A 13,626-nucleotide genomic window follows, 5' to 3' on the forward strand; every position below is an offset into this window, starting at 1 on the left:
TAATCATTTAGACAATGTGATAAGCATAAATTATTGGTTTCCGTATTCGAATCATGACAAATTCCTGTCGCCACCATGAAGCAAGAAATTGAAATCTGGGGGAAGAAACCAATAATTCAGCACTTTTAGTTCATGTGGAAATACTAATTTCACAACCCATACAGGAATGTACAGTATTTAGGAGTTTATATTTAAAGTTTTTGTAACAGTGAATTGCCTAGAGAGTCAGCTATTCCTGGGGATTCTCTTACGATTCTGAACATCACCTAGCGCACTAACGGAAGGCGGACGCTACTCCTCTCTTCATTCCACCTTCCGGAAACTTCCGGCTACCTTTTCCACTCCTAGGAAAGCTAACGGGGAGTGTGACTTAAAATGCGTTCGGACTACATCCGACATGATAAACCATGTCTATCTTTATTCACGTTGCAAGTTCCTAAACCATCTCCAGCCTGTCCGCCGGAGTTCGGCAGGTGATGGTGACTTCTCGGCTCCCGATCCCTTTTCTGAGAAGGCGCGTACAGCTCGTTTCTCGGACCCGGGAGAGAGCAACAGAGTCGGGAGACTAGGTTGGGGTTGGAAGAAGCGGGCGAACTACCCGTCCCCACCTCCCGGGGGCACACGGGCGGGGCTGGGCAGGGGTCCGCGCTCCTCCCCGGGGCGGAGCTCGCCCCGGCTCCCCGCGCCTCGCAGCGCGAGCGGGCAGCAGAGTCTGCGGCGCTGCGGGCAGCGGGCGCGATGTATCTCCGCAGGGCGGTCTCCAAGACGCTGGCGCTGCCCCTGAGGGCGCCCCCCGGCCCCGCGCCGCTCCGGAAGGACGGTGAGTACCGCGCCGGCCCCGGCGTCCAAGCCTGAAGAGAACGGACGTCTCGCGCGTAGATTGCCCGGGGTCCCCGTCCCCGCCGGCACCCGGGAGGTTGGGGGGCGACAAACCCGGTCCGAGGGCAGAAGCCTGGGCTTGGGGCTAGGGGAGAAATGGAGGAAAATCGCGGGGAGGACGCCCCGAAGTTCTCCAAGCCTTGGATAGTAGGCAACCTTTCTAGAGCGGCTTCGGAATCCGGACTAGGCTTCGAGGGTTCGAATCTTGATGGGGTAAGGGATTTCACCTGTTCCCTCATTTCAAAAATGGGGACAATAATGGTTGTGAGTTTTAATGAGTTAATATGCCGTTAAAAGCGCTTGGAAAATGGCTGGCTAACGGCCGCGTAGCTTACTCCTTTTATTAGTATAGGGACCTGTGCGCTCTCCAGCTTCACGAGGAAGCAGAGGAACGGGTAGCACGATGGAGCCAGGCAGGGCGCGGGAGGGAGTGCGGGCCCACTAAATGTTGGCTAAATGCCCCCGAATAAATAAACTTATGGCTTGTCCGGGGCTCCGCAGGCGGAACTCGAGGAACCTTCGAAGCACTTTGGCTGGGGCTGCGCAGAAACCGGGAGCTATCCACGTGTTCCGCCCAGCCGTCCCGGTATCTGTCACCTTCTGATTTGGCGATGCATGGGAAGAGGGATAGTATTCGGAAATTCCTAAAGAGGGAAGTTGCAGTTCAAGCTGGAAGCTCTTTTTTCTTTTCTTTTCTTTTTAATTCTGTTTATTTACGGAGAGAGAGTGAGAGAGAGCAGGAGAGGGGAGAAGATCAAAGGGAGAAGCAGACTCCCCGTGGAGCTGGGAGTCCGATGTGGGACTCGATCCTGCAACTGTGGGATCGTGACCTGAGCGGAAGGCAGTCGCTTAACCAACCGAGCCACCCAGGCGCCCAAACTTGAAGCCTCTTTACTAAAACTTGAAAAATACAAAAGCGCCTACTATAGTGCCGGGAACACTGCAGGGGCTTAATAAGTGTGGGCATGCGTGTTTTCCCTCCCTGCTGCGGGCGGGCTTCGCGCTCCTGTGCAGTTCTGCCCCAGCGGCTCCTTCCCAGACCTCCTCCGCCTCCCCTGTCTTGGCGGTCCTGCTTAACCCAGCGGCTCTTAGACAACCTTTTGGAAAGTTCTTAGTTCTCCCCGCACTTGGCCTCACTTTCTAAGGCTTTGAGGTAGTTTTGCCCAGAGCGTGCGTTGGAGCAGAGAAAGAAACACTGCCGCGGAAGATTCCATGGGCCATGTCCCCTTCCCCTCCTCCCCTCCCCCGCCTCCACTTTAATTAGGCCTGTGGTGGTGGTGGCGGTGGGAGGGGAAGGAAGGTCTGTCCAGAAAGCTTTATTTTTCTCTTAAAAAAAATGGTAGGAAGCCGTTGCCTCACCGATAACAGAGTAAGGCATCTTCGTTTTCCTTGATCTTTATACTGAGTAAGATAGAGCATTTTTTCACTGACGAAGTAGAACCCATTAATTTTAAACTTCAGAAGATAACGAGGCCGTTGTGATTGGGGGTGGGGAGGGGAGAAAGATGAGCCCCCTGACCGTGGCCTTTGGCGTTATCTTGCGCATGCACCACCGGCTTCAGGCACAAACACGCGCAAACACACACACCTCTTTTGTAGCGACGCGTTTCAGATAATTTCTTCCCCAATTTGGGGTAAAAGAAAAGCAGGTTAGACATTTTAAATTGGTAGTTAGCAATACTGGCTGTAGCAGCCCTGATCTTTCTCTCATTTTCATCTAATTACTTTTTTTCGTAGCATTGATTTATGTATTTTAAGAACTATTATTGACCGGGAATCTGGCTTCAGTCATGGAGATTAATTGACCTTTTTGTTGGTACTTTCTGTTTTGATGAACTGAAGAGTAAAATTTTAACTGAGCCTCACCAAATTGTGTTCTCAGGCTTTTGCTTTTTAAAAATGTAACTTTTTGATGAGTAAATAATTAGGGTTTGTAATAGATCATTGGAAGGAACGCAGAAAGGCAAAAGAGAGGTCACCTGTAATCCTGCCACTCAGAGAATACCACCATTTACATTTTAGTATATATAATGTTCCAGAACTTTCTTCCTCTTGCATTTTATTCTTGTGCACATAGCTTTCACAAACTGAGCCCTGTATAGATTATTTTGCTATAAATTTGCATTTGCTATATTGTAAATATTTCCTCAGGTAAGAAAATATTCTCCTGCAAAACTTCTAATATCTATTTCACATTACATTGATATGCTCAAATTTAACTAATTAATCTTTATTAAATATTTATTTCCCATTTCATTGCTCTTTTATTTTTATTTAAGATTTTTTTTTTTTTAATTTGACAGAGATCACAAGTAGGCAGAGAGGCAGGCAGAGAGAGAAGGAAGAAGCAGGCTTCCCGCTGAGCAGAGAGCGGGATGTGGGGCTCCATCCCAGGACCCTGGGATCATGACCTGAGTTGGAGGCAGAGGCTTTAATCCACTGAGCCACCCAGGCGCCCCTCATTACTCTTTTTTTTTTTTTTTAAGATTTTATTTATTTATCATTACTCTTTTAATTGTCATAATTGTATTTGTGTTTAAGTCTTTACTTACATCTCGGATGATTTTCTTTATTGCTTCCTATTTAAAATAATCTTTTTGATATTTATGTCTGGTTGACAACTACAGAAGCTACATATTCCCTGTTTAGTAACAGATGTATTTTTAAACCAACAAAAGCCCCACTACAGGTCAAAGCCATACCCTCTTAAGATAACCTCTTTGGCTACATTGGTGCGGAAAAAATATTTTTTCCAGGAGATGATTGTTTATATACAAACTGAAAACACATACAGGAAGTCTTTCCAGTATTGCTAATACAAAGATTTGTAATTAGGGCAACTGCAAATCAAAACTTCTCCCCAGTCCTCATTCACACCCTGTGTGTCAGGCCACATCCAATTACTTTGCACTTTTTTAGCTCTCCTGACCTTGCATGTGCTGTGCCTTCTGCCTCTGGTGCAATTTTCTCTCCCTTATTCATCTGACAGTCTCCTGTACTTTCCTTCAAAACCCAGGTGATGTCTCTTTAATTATGACAGGTCCCTTAAGCCAGCTAGCTGAGGTTTTTCACTGAATTTTTATGCTGTTGTTGCAACTTCTGCTTGCTTCTGTTCCAGCATTTGTCACACTGCATTTCAGTTATTTGTGCATTTCTTCCCTCCTTCAACTATGTGAGCTACATGAGGCTTAGGACCTTGTATGTCTTGTTCAAAGTTCTATCCTTAATGATTCTGACAAGACGAAACACATAGTAGGCGCTCAACCCTTTTTTGTTGAGTGAATAAATTAATGTTTCTACTTTTTTTATATCTTGAAAATAAAGAATTTGAGCTATATGAACTTTAAACTCTTTCTATCTCTGAGTCTATTATTTAAGATTTCAATTCAAGGGCGTATAACATTTACAAGTTTTATGTATTTAGACGTAATAATACAGTACTCTTACCTATTTCTATTGGTTTGTACAGAATTGTACTTCTTCACACATGACCATGTTGTAACATCTTGTCCTAAACAATCTTATATCTGCTCATCTTTAAAGGCTTTTGTTAGAAAAATTAAGATTTCTGTCTACGTAGGATATTTGTATTATAGATTTGTAGAAATGTGTTGGGCTTCAACCTGTTTTAGTTCAAATATATTTAATTCAATTTTTGGAAAGATAATCTTTTCCACTGAAGCCTGTAGTGGAGTACCTATAGCAATGGATTTCTTTTGCATCTTGTTGGACTGTTAAAACTGCTCAGTGCTTTTGTCATTTCTCCTTACTCACGCCTGCACTCTTTCCAAGAAAAGCATGATGCTAAGCACGAAGCTGACAGGTTTCATAAGTACTTATCAAATGAGATTGGGAAAATGTCAAATGGAATTATTACCCTACTTTGTGATACTGTATTCCCTTAAGCTAAAAATCACTTGATGTTAATAGTTCACTGAAGGGGAAAATTTTTTTGAGGTATAATTATTTTAAATAGTTTTGCTTAAGTGGTACAGCTAACTGTGTTTCAACTTGTTTTCCTAGCATCTCTTCGCTGGATGTCATCTAACAAATGGTTTGGATCATCTGGATCAAATATGATCTATTATCTGGTTGTAGGTGTCACTGTCAGTGCTGGTGGATATTATGTAAGTGTTTAAATAACCATAATGTTTAGGAATTCATATATTTTTGTAATATGTAAAACTCAAAACATTATCAAAGTCAGGACATGAGATTAATTAAATATACAAGATGGTGGGAAATCAACATTTCTTACACAATATACACTGCCAAGTACAGGTGACTTCCAGTAAAAATGACATTATTAGGGGCACCTGAGTGGCTCAGTTGGTTAAATGACTGCCCTTGGCTCAGATCATGATCCTGGAGTCCTGGGTTTGAGACCTGCCGGCTCCCTGCTGGGCGGGGAGTGTGTTTCTCCCTCTGACCCTCCTTCCTCTCAAGCTCTCTCTCTAAAATAAATAAAATCTTTTTAAAAATGATGTTATTGTAAATACTAATAGTAATAGTCGACCTATGAGTGTTTATCATATAAACATGAGTGACAGACTCATGGCTCATTTAATAACTACAGCAATGCTATAAGGTAGGTACTATTATTAACATTTAAACAAGAACCGTTTTGAAAGATTAACTTAATAGACTATTTTTAAAAATATTTTATGTATTTATTTGAGAGAGCAAAAGAACACCAGTAGTGGGGAGGGGATGAGGGAGAGGGAAAAACAGGCTCCCTGCCGAGCAGGGATCCTGATGTGGGGCTTCATCCCAGGACCCCAGGATCAGGACCTGAGCTGAAGGCAGACGCTTAGCGACTGAGCCACCAGGCGTCCAATAGACTTTTTTTTTTTTTTTTAAGAGCATTTTAGGTTTATAGAAAAATCAACAGGAAGTATAGCGTTCTCACATCTCCTCTCAATACTCCATCAACAACCTCGCATTAGTGTGATACATGTTACAACTGATGAGTCAATATCAATACATTTTAACTAACTAAAGTCTATAGTGTACATTAGGGTTCACTCTCGGTACTGCACATTCTATGAGTTTGGACAAGTGTATAACAATATATCCATTATAGTATCATACGGAATAGTTTTAGTGCCCTAAAAATTCCCTGTGTTCCATGTATTCATTCTTCCCTCCCCAAATCTTTGTACTGTCTCCATGGTTTTTATTAGTTTTATATATCTTTGTATACATTCATTATTTTAAAAAGGTAATATTTATTCATATATTTTCAAAAATTCAAAATAGACATATGCAAAGTTAAAAGAATGTTTTACCTACTCCTTCCAGATGATCACTGAAAAATGAAGCTTTTGATAGTATGATTTTTAGAGCTAAAGTGATGAAATATTTGTGTATTAAATAAGTAATAATAAGTCTATTGAATCATTCCCCATTTTGTCATAAACTTTCTAAATCAAAATTTAATCTTCATTATGAACAAAAGGAAAATAAATACAAAATTTTCGGAAACTCTAAGAGTACACAAAAGTCACTACATTTTGGTTTGACCCTACAGAGATGTGCATAAAGGGACTTTTAGGCATAACTAGGAGCAGTTTGTATGTAGATGGCCAAAACAAAATAACTTATCCTAATCTTCAGAATTTTGAGGGCCTCAAGAAACCAGATATTTCAAAGATATCACTTATATTATCATCCTCCACTGATCCAGCAGCTTTCACTCATACCCAGATTCCTTTCCTTCTACCATCTATTGCTTAATGTTGAATTCACTGCCCAGAGCTACTATTGTTGGAAGTAGGCCATTGGAGAAACAGAGATTGAACTGGGCCATGTGATTATAGGGGGAGCTGGATAGATGGAATTTCATCTGGAACTCACTATGCCCATAATTATGCTTATTAGTGCCAGACATGAATCTCTCCAGTCCAATCTTTCTTTGCAAGAGCGATCATAAACAGGAAGGTTATAAAATGACTGTCCTTTGAGCCCTTTCTGGCCTTGTTCTCTCTCAGTGGGAGTGGGAGTTGGACAAAGCATGAGCTTCAAGTCCCTTTCCACCTCTAAGAATGTGTGGTTTTACTCTTGAATGTAGGAAGCTTCAATTCCCAAGAATCTTAGGCTCTTGTTAGGAGGAAATGCAGAATGTGAGACACTTGAAAACCTGTATTCAAGTCCCCCCTCCCTTCCCTTTGTCCTATATGAAAATAAGTTCTCTACTAGATTTATCTGAATGGAATCCAGAGATGGTCACCAGCCAGTCTTTCATTTCCATGTAAAATCTTCTACAATAAGGGCCTCTTAGACTCTGAGGCAGGCCCAGGTTATGTCAGTTTTTTGAGGATCTGAGATGTTTGTGGGATATTTTAAATGCTCACATATAATGAGTGATATCATTTGGAAATAACTTTCGAAGTCTACATTTGAGGCTGTGCAGAGGCCCCCTCTGATAGGCCTTTTTTCTACTCTGTGTATGACCACCTTTGATTTGGAAAACTAAATTCTCTCGGCTACACATGAGTGTGAGTCATTCCAATATCCTCATCTCTTCGATTCTGCCTGAACTAGCCTTTCTTCTCATCTTGTGTTTTAGTCCCTTGAACAACAACAACAAAAAAAAGCATGTTCACTTGGGCTGGGATGTCCATTTCAGGAACGTGAACCTCTGCCCAGGCTCAGCTTTTGTGTACTGAGTGTGGAGCATGTCGACTCAGCATAGTGGTTTAAGCTCTCAGGAGTTCCCACCCTGCCAGGAAAGTATCCCCTGCTCTCATCCAGATTGGTGACCATCATTCCTGCTGATCTTTTGAAACCCAGATGATTCAAGCCTGAATTCACCAAACTCTGCCGGATTTGTTAGGGCCACTTCGGTATCATTTCCACCCCTGAGGTTGTAGATTTTCCATTTTCACAGTCTAATTCTAACATGCTCTAAAATGGTTTGTAATTTGCAAAGTATAATTTTTAATAAGATACATGGGTTTTGGTTATTAAAAATTTAGAGAACACGTATATAAAATGCAAATTTTAAAAATCCGTAATCCTACTGCTAAGCTTTATTCCTGATTCTGTTTCTGAAATAACCGATGGTCAGGTCATAGTTCTGCTTTTAAGGAAAAACCCTAGCTTACTTAAGGAATCTTCATTAGGGTCTACAAATATGCTGTTTTGGAAGATTTTTTTCAAACTTTTGGTTACGAGATGATTGAGTTTCACGTGCGGTTATGAGAGCTAATACAGAGGTCTCACAGAGTCTTTGCCTCATTTCTGCTGGTGAGTAACATCTTTTATCGTGGTAACCCAGTATCACAATCAGGAAGTGGACATGGATAAAATCCACTGTCCTTATTCATATTTCACCACTTTCACTTGCACTTTGTGTGTGTGTGCACGGGTGTGCACATGCACACATGCATGTGTATTTCATTCCAGGCAGTCGTGTCACGTGTAGATTCATGTATTCACTACTGCTGTTAGGACATAGGATCCCTTGTTGTAGTCCTTTGTAATTGCCCTCAGTCTTTTTTGTCCTCTCCTCCCTTCTTCCTAGCCCTGGCAACCACAAATCTGTTCTCTAGGTGTACAACTTTCCATTTCAAGAATGTTACATAAATGGAATCATGAGGTATACAGCCTTTTGAGACTGGCTTTTTTCACTCAGCATAATTACCTGGAGATGCATCCAAATTGTTAAACCTGTGTTGAGAGTTCATTCCTTTTTAATCCTGAGTAGCATTCCAAGTTATGGGTTTACCACAGTTTGCTTAACTGTTCACCTGTTGTAGGACCCCCCAGCCAGATTCCAGCTTTTGGCTGTTACAAATAAAGCAACCATGAACATTTGTATAAGGGTTTTTGTGTGCACATAAGTTGCCATTTCTCTGGGATAAATGCCAGGGGGTATCTATAAATGCTTGTCAGAATATTTTGGTTCTAGCATGATTTGTTTTTCCTTCTTTGTCTTCATCTTTGTATCTGCCTGTGTTTTTCTGTTATCTTTGACTCCTGTTAGAGCATTTGTTTCTTTCCTTTGTAAAGAATTCCACTTAGTAGCAAAAATTTCCAAAGGAGAAGCAAAAGTGTGCTGGTGTACATTGGTTTCTCTTCTTTGAATTATATATACCTTTGAAATTGGCATGTTGAATTTTAGAGCTCAAGAAAGAAACTTAAGCACACATTTACTTTCAGACTTACAGGACGATCACATCAGAGCAAGGCAAACAAACGGAACGTGTAACAAATTTGAAAGAAAAAAACAAAGCAGAGTTACATCCACTTCAAGGTAAAGTGGATTTATTATTTTTTTCCCTTGAGACACTGATTTCCATGATCTTACTCTAGCTATGAACACTATTTGCTTTCGACTTCTTTACTAACTTGACAGAATGGCTTTGGGCAGAAGTTCATTCAGAAAGGGAAAGCCCAACCAAAACCTAAAGAATATTGTTATATGTTTTGGATGAGTACATTAGATAAATGAAATGTTTTACATTTGTACTGCTGACCAGTGACTTTGAATCTTTGTTTGATAATATTACTTTTCCCCTACTCAGACTTCATTCAGGCGGACATGTTTTAGTATCTGTCTCTCTCAGCAGCTCATTTCCCTCATTTTTTTTTTTTTAATCATTAAACTAATTCTTGTTTCAGTTTTGGCTGTGTGTCTTTGCCCAAAGTTCACTTGACATTAGTGCAGTCAATCATGTCTATTAAGTCCCTGAGTTGATCTGATGATAAAATGGCAACTACTAGAACACAAACTTTACATTTTCACCCTAATGTATGTTTTTTGCCTTAAACTGCTTGCTTTGAATACTTTTTTCATCTCAATTATAATGCCATTATTATCTATTACTTTGATCACTCTTTAGGGACAGATACTAGCTACTTATGAACCAATTTTAACCTTTTAGTCATGACAATATTAAGAAATGGAATACCATCAATAAATATTACTGAATAGAATCATGAGAAAGCTGATTGTAATAATAATAAAACTCAACATTTCCATAGCACTATTTATTTATTTATTTATTGGGGTGGTGGTCAAAGGGAGAGAGAGAATCCCAAACAGACTCCCCGATAAGCCTGGAGCCCACTGAGGGGCTCAGTCTCACAACCCTGAGATCGTGACCTGAGCCAAAACCAAGAATTGGGTGCTTAACCTACTGAGCCACTATTATTGTTTTACTTATTTATTTGAGAGAGAGCAGGAGAGCACAAGCAAGGGGGAGGCATAGAGGGAGAGGGAGAGGCAGGGAGCCTGATGTGGGACTCGATCCCAGGACTCTGGGATCATGACCTGAGCCAAAGCAGATCTTAACTACTGACCACCCAGGCCCCCCTGCACTTTTGGTTTTAAACCCCTTGTCATGCCTTAATTTTAGTCAGTCCTCACAATAGCTCTTTGAGGCAGATATTATCGATTTCCCCATTTTACAGATGATAAAACTGAGGTTGAAAGAGGATAGTGATTGCTCAGTCATCAACTAGTAAGTTGGCTGTTTTTCCATGCTACTTCATATGAAAGGTTGGCTGTTTTTCATGTTCCTTGTATTTAAATAAATAATATTTGTAAATTTTTTAAAGGTTCAAAAGGGTTATGAAAAAGCAGATGCTTTCCCCTCCCTTTTCTCATTTTCCCTCCCCAGAGCGAATCAATAATACCAGCTTCTTTGTATCCTCCTAGAGAGTCTTTGCAAATAAAAACTATCTGGGTATACCTTACCTCCTTTTGTCCATACGGTATACATTGCTTTTTTTCTTGCTTTTTTCATTTAACAGGCTACCTTGAAGAGCATTTCATATCAGTACAGATAACTTTGTCTCATTTTAAAAAAATGACTGCGGGGGAGGGGCGCCTGGGTGATTCAGTGGGTTAAAGCCTCTGCCTTTGGCTGGGGCCATAATCTCAGGGTCTTGGAATCGAGCCCCACATCGGGCTCTCTGCTCAGCGGGGAGCCTGCTTCCTCCTCTCTCTCTACCTGCCTCTGCCTACTTGTGATCTCTCTCTCTCAAATAAATAAACAAAAATCTTTTTTAAAAAAATGACTTCGCGGGCTTCCGCTGTGTTCCCATGCTCTTTAAATTAACCCTTTGCTTAATGGACTAAATCTTAAAGGTGAAAAAGAGAACGTGGCAGGAGCGGAGAAAGCAAGTTCAGACGTGTGTGAAGTGTCTGCCCCGGAAGTCCTGGAGGTAGATGCGGAAGGTACTCCAGATGTTCCAGCTGCGGCGGTAGAAGAGGCTTCAGCCGGTCCCGGGGATGTGGAGGCCACTGCCGGCGAGCCCGACGCGGTCAGTGCTAAAGGGGGGGCAGAGGCGACAGACGCCGGGCTGGGCGCCACCGCAGAAGGCAGCGCCGAAGCGCCCCCGGAGGTTCAGAGTGCAGCTCTGGATGGAGCTGTTGCCAGAAATGATCACGGGACAGCAGACAGGGAAAGCGCTGGTGGAAATGCTGAAGGAGAAGAGAAGAGTCCTCCTGTTGAATCAGAATCCTCTGCTGGGGATGATTCACAGGAGCAAGCCAGCGTTAGTTCCGACGCCCACGCCCCGGCTCAAGGCTAATCTCTTGCTGACCGACCCTTTAGCCAAAAAAATGCCATCGTGTCTGATAGGTGCTTTTGTAGTTTCAGTCATCATAGCTTTAGGACAGGCTCCTTTGCTAGAAAATTTGAAGATTTCTGGTATGTACTGATAGACTTGGGGATTGAGAGACTTTGAGATTTTTATGGGTGTGAATAGTTGCCTGCTCTCTGAGATCAGAATATGACATTTCTGTAAAGAGCTCACGGAGTTGCATCTTTGTATTTCAGTTTTATATCATAGGAATTGAGCTTTCTGTACAATCTGCATTCACTTTAATTTTGCTATACCTGTACCTTAATGTGTGTTAATCTAGATTCTTGAGTTTTGATTTGAACTCATTTAAATAAAGTTGGAAAGTCATTAGCGCTTCTGTTTTTATTCACAAATTTTTAATGTATAGCCTATAGTATTAAAGATCTATAGTATTAAAGTCTATAGTATTAAAGATCTATAATATAGTATTAAAGATCATGTATAGTCTATAGTATTAAAGATCATGTATAATATAAAATATAGGTTATAATATTTATTGTAGATTAACATACACACAGCATCGCATGAATAATGAAAAAAAAAAACACTTTGGAGCACCTGGGTGGCTCAGTTGGTTGAGCCTCTGCCTTTGTCTCAGGTCATGATCTCAGGGTCCTGGGATCCAGCCCTGCATGGGGCTCTCTGCTCAGTGGGGAGCCTGCTTCCCCTTCTCCCTCTGCCTTCCTCTCTGCCTACTTGTGATCTCTCTCTCTCTCTGTGTCAAAAAAATAATTAAAAATTTTAAAAAGAGTTATTTATTTATTTTAGAGAGGGAGCGAGCGAGGGCAGGGCAGGGGGAGGGGAAGAGCAGAGGGGGAGAGAGAATCTCAAGTAGACTTCCCACTGAGCACAGAGCCCTACCTGGGGCTGGATCCCTCAACACCCACATCACGACGTGAGCTGAAAACAAGTGTCACATGCTTAACTGACTGAGGCACCCAGGTTCCCCTAGTTCTCATTACTTTTTACAGTTGCATGGAGCTACATGTGTGGGTACTATGATTTACTCAACTGTCTCCTACTGATGGACATTTGAGTTGTTTCTCTTATTTGCAATCACAAATACTGCTGCATTGAATAAGCTTCTGCAAAGTGTCTTTTTGCATTTTTCAGTGTTTCACTAGGATAGATTTCTGAAAGAGAGATTGCTAGATCAAATACGTAAGTAATTTTGCTATCTATTGCAAAAGCCCTTCCATAGGAGTCATACTATTTTGTATTCCCAAAATAACAATGTACGTGAGTACCTGTTTCCTGCCGAGTGTATTTTAAAACATTTGGTTTTTTTTTTTTAAGATTTTATTTATTTATTTGACAGAGAGAGAGACCACAAATAGAGAGGCAGGTGGGGGGGGTGGGGAGCAGGCTCCCCGCTGAGCAGAGAGCCTGATGTGGGGCTCATTCCCAGGACCCTGAGATCATGACCCAAGCCGAAGGCAGAGACTTAACCCACTGAACCACCCAGGCACCCCAAACATTTGGATTTTTGATAGGTGTGATAGATGAAAACTTGTATCAGCATGATTTTAATTTGTGTTTTCTTTATTAAGAGTGAGGTTGAACCTTTTTTCATTGGTTAAGGGCAATGTACCTTTCTTTTTTGCAAAGTTTCTGTTCATATCTCCAACGCATTTTTTTTTAATTTTGGGAGAGAGAGTGGGGGTGCTGGGAGAGGGAGAGAGAGAATCATAAACAGACTCCACGTCCAGCACAGAGCCCACCGCAGGGCTCCATCTCACAACACTGAAATGACCCCAGCTGAAATCAGGCAGAGACTTAACCAACCAAGCAACCCAGGTGCCCTTTCAATGCATTTTTTATAGTGTTATTAGACCTTTACTTTTCTATTTTTAAGAAAGTTTTCTGTACTAGAGATAGCAAACTTTGATATAAATTGAAATTATTTTCCAAGTTTGTCTTTCATTTTACTCTACTTATGGTGTTTTTGTAGTACAGGAGATTTTTTCTTTAGTTTTTATATAATCAATCTTTTTCCATATTTTTTGTGAATTTTGAGCCATTGTTAGTGTGGTAGACTGGGAAAAAAACAGTCACATAGTCTTTTTCCACATACACTCCAATCAAGTATGCCTTTATATTCCTTTCCATCAAGGGGTGGAGATTATTTTTCCACCTCCTTGAATTTGAACT

At 41.4% G+C, this 13,626-nt stretch overlaps 1 protein-coding gene across 1 annotated transcript; it reads left to right on the forward strand.

The window, feature by feature from the left end:
• The first annotated feature begins 653 nt into the window (after positions 1 to 653).
• Positions 654 to 11,802, forward strand: MGARP (mitochondria localized glutamic acid rich protein). Its single transcript, XM_082727657.1, has 4 exons — positions 654 to 820; positions 4,903 to 5,006; positions 9,043 to 9,136; positions 10,976 to 11,802. The coding sequence occupies exons 1-4, from the start codon at positions 739 to 741 to the stop codon at positions 11,419 to 11,421; spliced, it is 726 nt and encodes a 241-aa protein (XP_082583783.1). The 5' UTR covers positions 654 to 738; the 3' UTR covers positions 11,422 to 11,802.
• Positions 11,803 to 13,626: the final 1,824 nt, after the last annotated feature.

Source organism: Mustela nivalis (assembly GCF_964662115.1).
Source record: "Mustela nivalis genome assembly, chromosome: 4".
NCBI classification, from domain to species: domain Eukaryota; kingdom Metazoa; phylum Chordata; class Mammalia; order Carnivora; family Mustelidae; genus Mustela; species Mustela nivalis.

Excerpts from the sequence above, each read along its gene's own strand:
- MGARP (XM_082727657.1), top strand. The coding sequence starts at position 739 with ATGTATCTCCGCAGGGCGGTCTCCAAGACGCTGGCGCTGCCCCTGAGG. Across the intron at positions 5,007-9,042 it reads TCAGTGCTGGTGGATATTAT|ACTTACAGGACGATCACATC; the intron begins GTAAGTGTTTAA and ends ATTTACTTTCAG. Across the intron at positions 9,137-10,975 it reads AGAGTTACATCCACTTCAAG|GTGAAAAAGAGAACGTGGCA; the intron begins GTAAAGTGGATT and ends TAAATCTTAAAG.